At 42.8% G+C, this 17,015-nt stretch overlaps 1 protein-coding gene across 1 annotated transcript in view; it reads left to right on the top strand.

Moving 5' to 3' along the window:
• The window catches only part of LOC117445686 (uncharacterized), a 99,025-nt gene that overhangs the window by 57,496 nt on the left and 24,514 nt on the right, over nt 1–17,015 (top strand). The window contains exons 10-12 of the mRNA XM_034081496.2: nt 1,382–1,440; nt 2,207–2,271; nt 12,817–12,933. Of these exons, the coding sequence (XP_033937387.1) occupies nt 1,382–1,440; nt 2,207–2,271; nt 12,817–12,933 (241 nt within the window). The remainder of the gene's footprint in view (nt 1–1,381; nt 1,441–2,206; nt 2,272–12,816; nt 12,934–17,015) is intronic.

Genomic DNA, 17,015 nt, shown 5'->3' with positions numbered 1-17,015 from the left:
AGTGAATTGAATTGAGATGTCTATGGAATATTAATCTCTGTTTCCTCTTACCTTCGCAATGTTGAACCTTCCAAAGTCAACAAGGCCTTTTACAGTACATTGGAAATGTTTATTATTTATTATTCCTGTAAGTTATGTTATTGTCGCCTCACTGCGTCAGTCTGATATGCATATTATCTCTTCTGCTATCATATTGCTAACACTATATGTGCAATACTTGTAGCTCTTGCCAATTTATCTGCTACCTTTGCTCTTCCAAAACCATTCAATTCATGGGGAACATCCACGTGGGAGCAACTTTGGGTCAAACTTTGTAATGTGATTAAATTGCGTTACAATATTTTAAGTGTGCCCCTCCTCCTCGGTTTAAAGAGTGCTTGGAATGATTGACAGTTGAAGTTTGTTTAGTGCGATAAACATATTTATTGCTGTGTATACAAAGGGCAATATATATTAAACTTTGGCGATTAGACCCCATCGTGCTGTGATAGATTTAGGGGGACGAGAATCCGACTAGGAAAGGTGAAAGTCTTCATGAAAGACCTTGCACTTCATGAAAGAACTTGCACTGAGCTTCATCGAGTGAAAGCAAACCCAAGATTAACATTTTTAATGAGCTGTACCCACTTGGCATTTTACCTTGCTATATTTGCCGTGTCCATTTTCTTAACTTCTTCTTAGTTGTGAGAGGGGTCATTTTTAAATGACTGTCGATACATTCTGTCCCAATTGAAAGGGCTGTTGTGAAGTTTTTGACCTCTTTGTGATGTTGAGTTGTCTATGTGTGGATCTCCTGCAGAAATACGATACGATAATACGATAATACTTTAATGGTCAGATCAAATTTGACTTGCATCACAGCAGCTCCATGTTTAACATCAATATAGACAAATATCAAGACACAATCAGGAGTTAAATGTGATGAGATGTAGATAACATCCATTGGGTGATATTTATTTGTGTATCCCACATAAGCTTTATACATATATATAATGTACATCATCATATACCAATCTTCTCTAAAGTATAGTAATGCTGTAGATACCCATGATGAAAACATGAGCGATTTGATATGTTAAATGGTTACATTTCAATTGTATTATGTCGATGTTGGAAAATGTAAAGTCTGTATTCGTAGAGTTTGTCTTATTTGCTTTAAAATGAGAAATTAACTTGTTTTTTGTTATTACATGAGTGTATTTTGTATTCTCTTTTGTTTGGTTCGAGCACAGGGTGATTATTCAAATTTTATTTTGAACTACAATGTTGGTTAAACGATTACGAGAACGAAGAGTTCAGAAATAAAATGATTATTGTGCTGCATTCAACCTGTCACACATCATCATCACATTTACCTGCAGTTGTGTTTTCGTCCTAACAGGAGGGATTGTAAACGTGATGCCGCTGCTCTACTCACGAATCTCTCACAACAGAACTCAGGTACATCTCCTTTTCCTCTTAGTGTCTTAGTTTCCTCTTAGTGTACACACTTTGAATTCAGTGCTTGCTATTTCATTTAAACACGAGTTCTTAGCAGCACTTTGGTCAGCATGCTGGTTGGCTCCGTCTCAGCCGCCTGCTGCTCAGAGTTTGGTTTGGGTCAGAGGCGCTGCTGGTTAGGGCTCAGCTCTCTCTTATTCACATGCTCCAGTTTTGATTTGACAGGCCTAATATCTCTGAATAATGCATTTGAAAGCATAGATTTATTTATACTTATCATTTTGTATCTGATAATCGTAATAAAAACAGGAACAACGTATCTATTGTTGACAAATGTTTTTAAAATTCATGTTTTTTTTGTGTTAGATAAAGAAATTCTAGAATGTTTTAGGGAAAAGTTAAGAATTGGACCCCCTGCATATCTGGATGATTATCAGTAAACATTGTGAATAAAAAAAAGTTTGGGCTAATTTTGATATTGCCCTATACCTGTTCTATAATATGCACTTAAAATACAAACATTTAAGCAAGCACTTTCCTAAATAACAAGAACAACAAGGTGACACAATTGCCGATTGCTGAATAAAGAAAAATAAATGGAAATAATAGATTATCCCCAACATGATATTCTTTTGAGGGTATTGTCTTTAGAGATGTACATTTTATTTTGCATAAAATATAGAAAGACAAGGTGAAAACCCAAGAGTGTGTCACCGTCACTGACATGCCTGCTTGAGGTTGCTCACTGTGTTTTATTTGTGTCCAGATCATGTGGTTTCGGAGGGCAGTGCTAGGAGGTCTGACAACCTGCACCGTGCTCAACATCCTCTGGTAAGCACAACATGCATCCTTGCTCCTTAACACCTTAATAATAATTGACCCCTAGACAATGCATTGTTATGGGCTTATACACATTTTCACATGTCGTTAACCTTTATTTTCATCCAAAAAAGTTAGCCATGTTCTATGGAAATTGCAGATTTAAAAAAAGCTCCCCTCTGACTCTACATGTACAATGGCACAGACTTTCTCCCCAGGGGAGCGCCTGGTGCATTGTCTCCCAGAAGGAGCACCACAGGACACTGGGCTATTTTCTGTAAATAACTGCAGAGGGTTATGGATTATCGAGGAAGGATATTCAGAGTGGCTTTGTTTTAGGAACAGTAATCATTATGTTTCAGACATCACAGGGAGGTTTGTAAGGAAGGAAAACATTCACACTTTTTGCAATTGTTTGGTTTAATTTATTGAGTCTATAAGCAATGAGAATCTTGTGCAATGAGATCGTACAATCGAATTCACATTACTCTTTGACTGATCTAGTGCACTTTCACATTGCCTTATTTTGATATGGGACAGCAGTTTAGACTGCAATTGTTAGCTTAGCCAGCTTTATCAACCTTAATTTTTCTTTCAGAAAGTAGCCATTTATATTATTAAGATGTGATAAGTTCATCCAAATAATGCATATTTGGGAATGTGCTTGTTGGAGCTGTGAGGAGCTGGTGGCTGTGTGAGGGTGGCCGATTGTCGTACAAAAAGCATGTCGATTATGTTTTTATAATTTATTTCAATACCGAAGGTTACACATGTCTGCACTGTAAGTTTGACCATAAGTTATTAAATAATTACTATAATTTGAATTAGGAGAGCCACCAATTTGACAATGTCCATCAAGGTAGGTAGATAGTGAATGTTAGCTATGAACAAGCTAGTTCACGTCTGCGAGCTAATAGTTGGCTATACAGATAGTGATTGTGAAGTAGATAGCTAATGTTCACTAGCTAGCTTGTTTCAAGGTTCAAGGCTTTTATTGGTCATGCGTAGCGTACATAGCTACAGTACAGTGTAGTTATGACGATGAAAAAATGATGTTTGTTAGATAGCTAACATCAGCTAGCGAACTAGCACACTGACAGGATAATGAATGCATCCCTCTTGGTTGACTTGTTGTTATACATTTTAACACTTTAGACCTTTGTCTACCCTTCCAGAAGTGAGAGTTATTATTAACTAAGGACATCTGCTTCAATGTGGAGTACGAAAGAACGGTGTGCTTCGGTACTTTTTGTAGTTCTTTATAGCAGAGCCATCTACTGTACACCAAAAGATAAGACAGTAAAAAATAGGCAATTTTCATGTCATCCTGTCAGCCACTACAGAGGATAGATGTGGTATAAAACCATTTTATTGCTGCAGTTTACGCTGCTGTAATGCTTTACCTGAAGAACTAGCACGATGCATTAGTACTGGAAGTGGGAATAGCTGATGTGAAACTGCTTGGTGGAATTTAAGGTTGAAAGCTGACAAAAACGGCAGTTTGGGTTAAATATGTAGGCTATAATTCAAAACAATAAAATGTAGTTACTCTGCTTGTATAAGCTGATAAGTGATGGACCATGATTTACATGGCGCACATCACTGCAGAAACCTTTGAAAAAAGCCCCTGAAGCCATCAGCAGAGGTTTGAGGAGAGCGAGTAACAACATCAGCCAACTGGCATAACAACCATCAACACAAGAGTCCATGTGCAGCGGGCAAAACAGACATCTACAATCTCTTGAAAGCTTTTTTTGTTTACAGTAGAAGAGCAGAGCGTATGACAGTATTTGAGGAGAACAATAAAACATATTTCCTGCCGTTGACATAGAAACAAGTGTGTCTACAGTGGGCTGCCAAAATTAGGCTGATATTCTTTCTTTTTTTGTGAGGGAATGTTTTTGGATATAAATTAGTTTGAATGTTCCTGGAGTATTCATTTACATTTCATAAACTGTCTGCATCTACCGTTTTAGTGTTGATAATGTAATCATTTGTTGATATGTGCGTGTTTGTTTCTACAGTAGTGAGCAAACAACTAGTTTCATGCGAGCGATAAAGAGAATAATAAGCAAACTTTAACTTCACTCCACAGTTCATTTACTAATGATTAAGAGTTAAGATTGGTTGTCTCCTTGTATTGGAGAAGTCTGAAAGAGTAACTCAGGTTGGCAGGTAGCCTTACAAAACATGCTGTCAAGGGAAACAAATTGTTTTCGAGAATGATAAAAAATATTTTTGTTATTGAGTAATTTTTTCGGAAAATGTAGACAATTTAGAAAATTCTATTTACCTTTGAAAATGTGGTGATTTTGTTTTATTTTTAAAAGGTTGTACCATGCAGTCCTAATAGTCCAGTGCCTGGGTTTCTTTTTGTGCCAAAGCCCCTTTGCTGCAATTCTCTCACCCTTTCTGTCTTACAAAGGCAAATAGGCCAATAAATCATCTTAAAAAATCCTAAAATATAAAATGGCAAGCGCGAGAAGGAATATATCATTGCACCGCTGCACCAGATACACAACGATGACAAATTTCACTGAGCTAGACCCAACAATTGTCTGCATCTGACCTTTGCTGTACTTTACTGATCAGCTTCTGGCAAAACAACTTGCAGCAGCTCCACACAATAAGTCTCTCTCCTCTGGGATACTTCTCCGAGATTTATGAGCTTCAGGCTGCTCTTTTTTTCCTTTTGTGTCCAACCTACACACCGGATTCTGAAAGCAGTGTTCCGTGCCGAGGCCATGCTCCAGAATGGCAGGTTTTTTCACAGGGGAGCCCCATTTATCGATTCATGATAACAATTCAGAGTTATTTCAGTGCCCAGTAAACAGCCTTTACTTTCTCTCACCGCATATACTGAGCCCTTAGGTCAACACACGCACTGCACAAAAAACAATTTACACTTTTACTTTTAGTTGAATCGATGCATGGTTAGATGAGCCTTCACCTAAGTGCTCTGTCTTAGATGGATTTCACACTCTAACAAGGCTTTATGAGTGTGACTTGTCATCCATGTGGGTGGATTGTGGTGTTCAATAAATGGTGGGTAGTCAGCCAGTGTACGAAGTATGCTTCTACTGCTCTCAGCCAGATCATCTTATGATGAGGTTTTAAGATGTTTGTCCTCTTGGAACCAAAGTGAGATTACTTTACCCAGACTGAGAGAAGTCTTTATAACAGCAAAAGTTTAGACATCTTGAAATCCCTTCATTCGAATGGTACTGATAAGTGGCTTTTGCCCATTGTGTCATATTGAATGTAGTCAGTGATTTTGCAACAGTTCAAATTTGATGACATTTGACAGGAGAATAAGTGTTAAATAATGTCAGTTCTAAACCTCTACAAAAAGTGGGTGAAAAAAAAGTTAGCAGCTTACTGTGTCGTACCAATTATATCCAACCCTATTCTAAAAAAATAGTAGCAGTTGGTTTCAACCTAAACAAAGTAGTTCTATGTTCACCAAGCAAGTACATTTTGAAAACGGTGGCCTTATTGAATGTCCTTGTTCTATACTGTCTGGTGTTACTGAGTTCAGAAGTGGTGGAATATCTGAAGAAATATTATCCTGGTAGCCTTAATGGTATCAATCAGTGTTTAGCTGATGTCCCTCACTGTCCCAGGAACCTCACATTGAGGCAATGTGTTGTAGTGCAGACCAGTAACCTGTTTCTGCTGCCAGAAACAGGTTACTGTTTTTTTCAAACAAACCCTGGTGTCAAGGACCAAGCAGTGAGGCAACAAGGACACAGGAGTTTCTTTTTATTTATCCAAAAATATAAATAAAACTAAGAATCTTAGGGAAAAGAAAATAACTATAGATATAACAGCAACTTAACATGTGTTAACCGACCAAATCAACCTCTACAAATAGCAAACAAAGGGGGAACATGTAAGATGAACACATTCAAAAAACACTGACGAAACCCAACTCGTCCCCTTAATATGAAAGCACATGGTTTGGCCCTTTTGAACCCCCCCCCCCCCCCCCCCCCCTTAATATGAAAGCACATGGTTTGGCCCTTTTGAACCCCCCCCCCCCCCCTTAATATGAAAGCACACGGTTTGGCCCTATTGACTAACCTTAACCCTCTCTGAAGAACCAGCACCTTACCGTGGTAGAGAGGTTTGTGTGCCCTGATGAACCTGTGGGCTGTGTTGTCTGGAACCTTGTGTTCCTGGTAGAGTCTCCCATGGCAAATTGGTCTCAGGCAAGGGGCCAGACTAAGATTGGTTCAAAAGACCTCATGAAAGACGGCACCATAAGTGAGGATACCCGGCCCGGAGGAAGCCCGGGGTCCCCTTCTGGAGCCAGGCCCAGAAGGAGGACTCGTCGGCGAGCGTCTGGTGGCCGGGCTTGCCACGGAGCCCGGCCGGGCCCAGCCCGAAAAGGCAACATGGGCAACACCTCCGCTTCTCCGTCCCGCGGGCCCACCACCTACGGCAGGGGTGTCAAACTCAAGGCCCGGGGGCCAAATCTGGCCCGCGACTTCATTTCATGTGGCCCGCGAGAGCTTGCAAAGAATATAATATGTTTATTATACGGTTACATGCCACTTTACAGAAGCAGGTTGCCCATAAACTACATGTCCCACAATGCATCTCGTTTTGTGACGTGCGCACTGAAGAGACTCACAATTATTTGCCCTAGACTTCTGCTTTCAGACGTAGTTAATTGCTAAGTTATTATCCTATCCGATAATAATCAAATTCAGAGGCAATAATGTAATATAATACATTATATATATTATATATGTAGGCTATATTTATAGTTACAACCGGCCCTTTGAGTGCAACCATAATGTTAATGTGGCCCGCGATGAAATTGAGTTTGACACCCCTGACCTACGGGAAACAGCGATGGGGTCGGGTGCGCTGCCAGAAGGGTGGCAGTGAAAGCGGAGGGTCTCGACGGACCAGACCCGGGCGACAGAAGCTGGCTTTGGGGACGTGGAACGTCACCTCTCTGGGGGGGAAGGAGCCGGAGCTTGTGCGGGAGGTGGAGCGTTACCAGTTGGATCTGTTTGGGCTCACCTCTATGCACAGCGTCGGCTCTGGAACCTTACTTCTGGATAGGGGTTGGACTCTATTCTTCTCCGGAGTTGCTCAAGGTGTGAGGCGCCGGGCGGGTGTGGGGATACTCACAAGTCCCCGGTTAGGTGCTTCGTTGTTGGAGTTTACCCCAGTGGACGAGAGGGTCGCCTCCCTACGCCTGCGGGTTATGGGGGGGAAAACTCTGACTGCTGTGTGTGCTTATGCACCCAACAGCAGTACAGACTATACGGCCTTCTTGGAGACCCTGGAAAGAGTCCTGTATGGGGCTCCTGAAGGGGACTCTTTAATCTTGCTGGGAGACTTCAACGCACATGTGGGCAATGATGGAGACACTTGGAGGGGCGTGATTGGGAGGAACGGCCCCCCTGATCTGAACCGGAGTGGTGGTTTGTTACTGGACTTCTGTGCTAGTCATGGATTGTCCATAATAAACACCATGTTCGAACATAAGGATGCTCATAAGTGTACGTGGTACCAGAGCACCCTAGGCAGAAGGTCCATGATCGATTTCGTTATCGTATCATCGGACCTGAGGCCGTATGTTTTGGACACTCGGGTAAAGAGAGGGGCGGAGATGTCAACTGATCACCATCTGGTGGTGAGTTGGGTCGAGTGGCGGGGGAAGCCTCTGGATAGACCTGGTAAGCCCAAACGTGTAGTTCGGGTGAACTGGGAACGTCTGGAGGAGGCCCAAGTTCAGGAGGCCTTCAACTCACACCTCCGGCGGAGTTTTTCGGGCATTCCTGTGGAGGTTGGGACATTGAACCAGAGTGGGCGGTGTTCAAAGCCTCTATTGCCGAAGCCGCGGCGGGGAGCTGTGGTCTCAAGGTCCTAGGTGCCTCAAGGGGCGGTAACCCTCGAACCTCCTGGTGGACACCGGTGGTCAGGGAAGCCGTCCGACTGAAGAAGGAGGCCTTCAGGGATTTGTTATCCCGGGGGACTCCCGAGGCAGTTGCAAGGTACCGACAGGCCCGAAGGGCAGCAGCCTCATCCGTGGCTGAGGCAAAGCAGCGGGTGTGGGAGAAGTTCGGAGAAGACATGGAGAAAGACTTTCGGGCGGCACCAAAGTTGTTCTGGAAAACTGTCCGACACCTCAGGAGGGGGAAGCAGGGAACCATCCAAGCTGTGTACAGTAAGGATGGGACGTTGTTGACCTCAACTGATGGAGTGTTAGGGCGTTGGAAGGAACACTTTGAGGAACTCCTGAACCCGACAACTCCGCCCTCTATGTTAGAGGCAGAGCTGGAGTATGACGGGGGATCGACACCAATCTCCCGGGGGGAGGTCACTGAGGTCGTCAAACAACTCCACAGTGGCAAAGCCCCGGGGGTGGATGAGATCTGCCCGGAAATGCTGAAGGCTCTGGGTGTTGAGGGACTGTCATGGTTGACACGTCTCATCAACGTTGCGTGGAAGTCGGAAACAGTACCGAAGGAGTGGCAGACCGGGGTGGTGGTTCCCCTTTTTAAAAAGGGGGATCAGAGGGTGTGTGCCAATTACAGAGGCATCACACTACTCAGCCTCCCCGGGAAAGTTTACTCCAAGGTACTCGAAAGGAGGGTCAGGCCGATTGTCGAACCTCAGATTGAGGAGGAACAATGCGGATTCCGTCCTGGTCGTGGAACGACGGATCAGCTTTTTACTCTCGCAAGGATCCTGGAGGGGGCCTGGGAGTACGCTTATCCGGTCTACATGTGTTTTGTGGACTTGGAGAAGGCGTATGACCGGGTTCCCAGGGAGTTACTGTGGGAGGTGCTGCGGGAGTATGGGGTGAGGGGGTCTCTACTCAGGGCCATCCAATCTCTGTACTCCCAAAGCGAGAGCTGTGTCCGGGTCCTCGGCAGTAAGTCGGACCCATTTCCGGTGAGGGTTGGCCTCCGCCAGGGCTGCGCTTTGTCACCAATCCTGTTTGTAATATACATGGATCGGATTTCGAGGCGTAGTCGTGGGGGAGGGGGTCTGCAGTTCGGTGGACTAAGGATTGCACCACTGCTTTTTGCAGATGATGTGGTTCTGATGGCTTCATCGGTCTGCGACCTTCAGCACTCACTGGATCGGTTCGCAACCGAGTGTGAAGTGGCTGGGATGAGGATCAGCACCTCCAAATCTGAGGCCATGGTTCTCAGCAGGAGACCGATGGACTGTCCACTCCAAGTAGGGAATGAGTCCTTACCCCAAGTGAAGGAGTTCAAGTATCTCGGGGTCTTGTTCTCGAGTGAGGGAACAATGGAGCGTGAGATGGGCCGGAGAATCGGAGCAGCGGGAGCGGTACTGCAGTCGCTTTACCGCACCGTTGTGACGAAAAGGGAGCTGAGCCAGAAGGCAAAGCTCTCTGTCTACCGGGCCATTTTGGTTCCTACCCTCACCTATGGTCATGAAGGATGGGTCATGACCGAAAGAACGAGATCGCGGATACAAGCGGCCGAGATGGGTTTTCTCCGCAGGGTGGCTGGTGTCTCCCTTAGAGATATGGTGAGAGGTTCGGTCATCAGGGAGGGACTCGGAGTTGAGCCGCTCCTCCTTCGCGTCGAAGAAGCCAGTTGAGGTGGTTCGGGCACCTAGTTAGGATGCCACCTGGGCGCCTCCCTAGGGAGGTGTTCCAGGCACGTCCAGCTGGGAAGAGACCAAGGGGTAGACCTAGGACCAGGTGGGGGGATTATATCTCTTCGCTGGCCTGGGAGCGCCTTGGGATCCCCCAGTCAGAGCTGGTTGATGTCGCCAGGGAAAAGAAAGTTTGGGGCTCTCTGCTGGAACTGCTACCCCCGCGACCCGACCACGGATAAGCGGGAGAAGATGGATGGATGGACTAACCTTAACCCTTCAAGTATTAAAGAGTCCTCTGCCCTCGGCACGCCTTTGGCTCCTGCAGGTTAAAACCTTGTAAAGTAAATAAAAAGTTCACCCTTTAAATCAAGTATTTGGTGTACATTTTTGTGCTGGTTGACTGTAACTGAAATAAGCTATCATCACAGTTTGAGTTGGATTTGTTGTGCTTGTTGTCTATTTCCTTTAGTTTTAAACACATGACCTGAGGGATTCTGTGTTGTTCTGTGATTGCATTAAAACCCACAGTGCTGTGTCTGAACACATCCCAACGTATTGCTCACGATGCACCTGCTTTTCAGATTCACCTTTGTATTTTGCCCTCATTTCATAGACACGAATGAGGAATGGGTAAAGTGTAGCCTCACACCTTGAGGAAAGTAACAAGGTGTTCATGACCTATTGCTGTCTTTCTGCCACACATATTTTCACTATTGCTCAATTCTCTGAGACTACCAGGAGTCTAGAACATTGTATATAACCTATTAGCTCAAATCTATGATGAAAGAACTGAACATTTATGTAAAGCCTTGGAATTGACATGATTTGTTCTTCAAAAGGTGTGACGTTGGCAAGATTACAATAAGTTGACTGAAACCACCACGGCTTACACTGCATGAACGCATTTCCTCTCTCCAGCCATACTTTCCCTCATCCTCTCCCTCTCTTATCACACCACTTCTTTTTGGGGTCCTGTTCCTGCTTGACGTCCTGGTAAGCAATTTCCTCGGCCCCCATTTTTTAGACCATCATTTTGATTGATAATTATCGCCGGGGACATAATTCTGTTGAGCCGCCCGACAGAGTGAAAGACTAGTAGAATAAAATAGAAATGGTGTGTTGTTGTGTGCATTCGAGCGTAGCCACAACAAATGAATGGATAAATCTCTCAGAGCTGCACTGCCGATTCAAAGAGACCAACAGCCGGTGCTGCAGAGATGAGAAAATGTACTTGTCCATGACTTGCTTTCTCTTTCTCCCTGCAGGCTAACTTTATGGCCTTTGCTTTCAAACAAAGAACTTGTGATTCATTCTCAGGTTCACAGATCCGCCGCTTTTCTTTTTAGAATGCCTATCTGCGCCCCCAAGGATTATTGGGCTTAGCATGTGGCTAAGGAATTGAGAATATCGTTTTGCATGTGGCTCAATGTGAGTCCAGATGATTTTGCTGTGTATTCTTTACTCAAATAGGCCCTAATATGCTTTTTGGGGGTCTTCCAGGTCATTGTGCATGTAAATGGTCAGTCGCAAATCCCTGTGTTAGAGGTAAGCTTATAGTTGCTTGTGTACACATCTAGCAGACACAGAGCAACATACAGTAAGCAATCATTCTGATCTTGTGTCTGTCCTAATGAGGTACAAAGTCCAAAATGCACTCTCGTCTCTTAGCTCTATTTTTGGTCTCCCCCTAACTGAAATATATTTGTCTCTTTAGCCGTTAAATGCTCCACTTTGATGATAGTCTCTTACTTTGTTTGTCCGAGGCTGTGAATGCAGTCTACAATGGCTTTATGAAGCTTTTCCACAAAAAACAACTGCTTTTGTGTGGTGTCTTTGGACCATGGATGTATAAAGAGAACTTGACATGTTGTTGGAAGCAAGGCCCCATATTACTGCCTGGTATAAAACTAATCTTACACATCCATGGGGCCCATAGAGACATAAACCTCGCCTCCTACCACAACGACTGCATGCAGAACAATTCATAAGGCCGAGGAAATATAACTCTGGATCTGGCTTGTATTGCATTTTATACCTTGTGGGAAATAATATATCAAGGGTTAGTTAAGTGTCCGTACTTAGAAGTTGATTTACAGAATTCTCTTTCCCATTGTGAATATACGGGAAGATTTTTTTTTTGGACCAATTGGGATCATATGAAGGATGCTCAATTTGTAATGTTACAGTTTGGCAACTTTGAAAACTGGTTTTTGAGGCCCGGCGCAGGTCCTGGGGTCTTTGTGAGGGGCAGGACAACTTCCTACAACAAGACATCAGTCAATGTGCATACATCAGAAATCTACCCATCATTTTCTATCCTTGTCTTTGTGCTCTGTAAACATGATTTGATCCTACTTTTTCATCTAAAGAAGGTCTTGTCGAAATAAGAGCATCATCCATCACCACATCTTGTAGATGTTATGGATGGCATGTGGTTACATTGGCTCCATTGGCTCATGGTATCTCCACAGAACAGCCGTTAATACTTCAGCCATTCACGCTACAGTTATATGTGCCCTTTGTAATGGGATTTGACATCACACCGTAATTCTAATACATGCTCTTATCAAATCATTTGTTTAATATAATACCAGAAAACAAGGTATTCTGTGTTGTGCAGTCCTTATGTCTGTCCTTTAAACCAAGAAAGTAACTAATAGACATTAAAGCCCTTCTGTATGCTCAGCTTTATTGTAAACTGTACATACCCAAAGACCATATTGGTTTGTAGCTCAGGTACATTCTTAAAAAGTGCTGAGAATGTATTCAACGTATGTCTTTTTTTTAAATCTTTTTTGTATCTGTTTTTTAGCTGATTTGTAAAAAGTTAGTTATGAAATGACATTTATTTCTTTAAATGTGTTGGATTTCCTTGACAATGGGGTGACATGAATACATGTATAAGTGCTCAAATTAATGTTGTTATTAATTTGATTACAAATCTGCCTGTGTGTTCAGGTGCTGGGCAGTGCTGGAAATCGTGCCTCAGACGTCGACACCAGAGAGGCGGCTGGCAGCTGGGACCTCTCCAGCCCCCGGCACCCCTCTGCTGCACTCCAACATCTCTCTGGAAGCGTGAGTCTAAGTCATTTCTTCTCCTGTTGTGTGCCTTCCATTAGATGCGACCATCATTTAGTCACAGACCTACTTCTATAGCCTGTTAGTTATTGCTGCTTGACATATTATCCGTCAAGCACGTCATATTTTACTCTTGATTCAATTATGTTTCCGCAGACCTTAGATGTACCAGGGTTTATCACTTCTAAGTGGCCTGTCTGAACTTATTGGGGTCTATAAAATCAGATTTGACTAAAGCATGGTGGCCCTCTCTGTGATCTTTGATATAATAGACAGATTGATTAAATCCAAAGGGGAATTGCTAAATGTTCTTGTCAGAATACATTGATATTTATATGAACATTCGTCTAGAGTCTTTCCTTCAGGCAAATAACTGCTTTATCCATCTCCATCTCTGCATAATAGTTTTTCGGGTAGTCTGTTTGGATGACATTTGTACTTACTGTAATGAACCCTGGCACAGTACTGATTGAAAGCCAAGATGTTACTGTAAATGTTGCAGTGCAGTAAAGGGCATTGCTATTACCTGATCAAATGAACCAAAATAAAGCAGTACATGCTGCAGAGGTCACTCTGTGGCTGATGAGAACGAGCCCTTACATGATGTTGGGACCAAGCCAAGGCATTGGTATTAGGTTGTGCAGCTTTGAAGGAATGAGGGGTTTTCTCTATTATTCACTTCCAGTCTTCAGCATTGCACTGGTTGGTATTGTCTGTCACAAAGTTCCAGGTTGAGATCGGTGAAAATCCTCCTTTGAAACTCATTGCAGACCGCTTCAGTTTCATTGAAGATGACAGTTTATTCTTGACCTTGCAAAACAACTGCACACATAATGTCCATTTAGTATAGTATACATGAGCAGAGGTAGATACAAGTGTATGACCTAGTATACACCAACAGTGAATACAAATAACTGGATTCTACTGATTTAAAGTAGAGATATACATGGGTTTATGCTTGGTAGTTTATTGAGTTCAAAATAAATGATCAACGATTTACAGACGTCTCTTTTCCAATGTTAGTCAATGGGGACAAGTCTGACGGACACAGAGGTTAGGGGTTCCACAGGGCTTGGGATAAACCCCTATAGATAAACTGTTGTCTAGTTTTCAATGGCGTCCTAAGGCAATTTATAGTAGTAGAGACACTATATATTAATATGAACCTGAAAATGAGCATAATTACAGGCCCCTATCGTTATTTTACAGTTATTTTACATGTTACAGTGATGCGGTTTGCTTAGATTCGTAAATGTATAGTTTCCTGCATGTTGAGGTTTGTTATTTCATTCTTGACCTTGGAAATAGCAACTGTCAAAAACATTTCAGATTCAAAAACACGGCAACTGGACAGTGGATAGTGAAGTCCTATTAAAAGAATGTAACCCAAAATGTCCTCCATGATGTGAGATAGAAAGACATATAGTAAAATACCATCCATAGACATGAGCTCATCCCTTAAATAATTTGGCAGGCATGGAGCTCTTTTTGTGCCGTTTCATTGTCCTCTCCCATTTGGCGATAACAGCACAGTGCCAGAGTTCTGATAATAAGTTAGCTTTTTGTCATCAGAATTGAACCGCGTGCCATTCCGTTGCCGTGGAAAAGGTGACAGTGATTATAGATCAGCAGAGAATGTGTGAATGTGCACAATTAGCAGCTCTTGTACTGCATGTGTAATTATTTCAAAGCATCTTTGAATGGTAATGGCTCCCTGGCTCAGGCCTCCCTTTGCAGATCCTTCTTCATTCCACTGATTTGCAGAACAACCGTATTTCATTCTGATTGCTCGGTATGAATTTTTATTTCTGTGTTATTCTTCCCGCCCATACCCATCACTTTTCATCGTTGGTCTCTTTAAAAAGCAGAGCTCCTGTGACCCAGATGGCTGAGAGTACCTCAGCGACAGGTGCTCTCCTCCCCACAGAACCACAGCGCCCCCCAGTGGATCTCTATCATTCTTTAAAGAGAGCTCCGAGGGTTTATCCCCTCATCTGATGCAGCTTTTCGAGCAGCAATGTGCTGCTCGAAAAGCACTTTATGCAATGTAAGAATAAAGGGGACAATGACAATGTTTCAGCTTTACGTGAAATTAGTTAAATCATTTAAAAGGAATGGAAACATAATATTATATTCTTTATTGCAACGATTTGTTTAGCATCTTCCATACAATTTAATTTAACGTCCATTGCCCATTTTAATATGGGTAATACAAGTTACATTCTTAAATAAAAGTCAATAACTAAGAGACACAAAACACAACCAAAGCAAACTAAAAAGAAAATGATTTTTTTGGTAAACATTGGGGAGGTTATTTTGGAGTTAAAGAAGTTAATGAAAAGATAATAAGGCATTATTAATGGAGACAAATAAACGTCATTATTAGATATTCGGAATCATTCATATGGTGCCCTGTGATGCAGCACGACAGAACAAAACAAAAGAGGCAATTGAGTGCAGAGTCCTGGAACCCAACATGGGGTTTCTAGTTAGTAGTCTGAAATAAGATCTTTGGTTAACACACGTTTAAAAGATATTCATGTTTTTTCAATGACATAAAATACATCTGGAATCACCCTACTCGCACATGTTCAAAGCGTCTATGTGTCATAAAAACAGCGGTTGCTATAAACTACTAAACGTCATCATGCCAAACATGTTTGCCTTTAGCTCAGCGGTGCAGACAACCAGACATCCAGCAGTGATGCTATTTGTCATAGGCTAAGGCATTTATGCGTCAAACATCTTAGTGGTGTTAATATGTGGAGATAACCCTGTTGAACCAAACGTGTTAATTATCACAAATATGTCTTTTGAAAAGATCTTATTTTCTGCAATATACTGAAATCCCTGCTTTTGGGGATCTTTTGTTGTGATAACTTCCAGGTCTACCAACAGAAATACATCCTCACTGCCACACTCTGTAATGGTGTGATTTCAGTCTGAAATAAATCATACCAAAATAAAAACGGGGCCCATAGTTGATGGTCTATCAGTTATGCCTACATTGACAGTAGATTTGAGTGTGTTTCTGTAATGGCTTTTGTTCAAACGCACATAGGGATTAGTCACAATCCCATCCGCAGTGGATCAAAGCGAGGCCTTTGAAATAGCTCCCTCATTACTCACTTCCAGGCTCCACCTGACTCAAGTGCAACACTGTTTTGATGGAGATTTCCGGCCTCGCAGTGGTTGTTCATTGGCAGATGGTAGTGAATCAGAAGGCTGAGCGAGGGAGTGCAGGTACTCTGCCGCTGTGCTCGAAGCCACTCAGCCAGCATTTGTGACTGGAATGTGAGCAGCAACAGGGAGCTGAAGGAGGGTAATGAAAAGCTGAGTGACGTGAGCTGCATCTGGCTGGCTGGAGATCAGACGTGCTGCTGCATTTCAGACTGTGTACTGATGTTTCACTGTGTTAGATAGGACCTGATCTTGCTGAGGTCATACAGTGTGAAGGGGCATGTGCATCAGGTTCTATGGGCCTTAGGTAGTAATAATAATAATAATAATAATGTATTACATTTTTTAATTAGAGCGCTTTTACAGGTGCTCAAAGCGCTTTACACATATTACACATATTACACATATTAGACATGTAAATGTCAATACTGTGGACATTACCCACAGGAGCAAATGCGGGTAGAGTGTCTTGCCCAAGGACACAACGGCCTGACGCCGAGGCGGGTTTCGAACTGGAGTTCACCAACGCCCCTTGATCTGATGATCAACGCTCTAACCACTGCGCCAAAAAAAAAAATGCCCCAGTATCTACTACAAAGTAGTACTTACTTCACTTACTTACACACGGGTGGGGGGGGGGGGGCATGTGCTGCAATAACCCAGAGGAGTCGACTATTATCAATGTAAATGTACAGACCGAGAGAACGTTTCATATACTTATTTACACAATTTAGAACCAGAAAAAATACTTGATGGGAAGTGTCTTTGACCACATCAGTCAGTCTGTGTCTACACTGTATGAGCTGGAGAACAGTGCATCCAATCTTAATATACATGTGAGCTATACTTTTCACAGCAGAATACACGTTATACCATCAGCACCAAGGTCACACGATGAA

This window comes from Pseudochaenichthys georgianus, chromosome 4 (genome assembly GCF_902827115.2).
Source record: "Pseudochaenichthys georgianus chromosome 4, fPseGeo1.2, whole genome shotgun sequence".
Classification (NCBI taxonomy): Eukaryota; Metazoa; Chordata; class Actinopteri; order Perciformes; family Channichthyidae; genus Pseudochaenichthys; species Pseudochaenichthys georgianus.
Note: the sequence above shows the minus strand (reverse complement) of the source record. Positions and strands in the feature narration are given on the sequence as shown.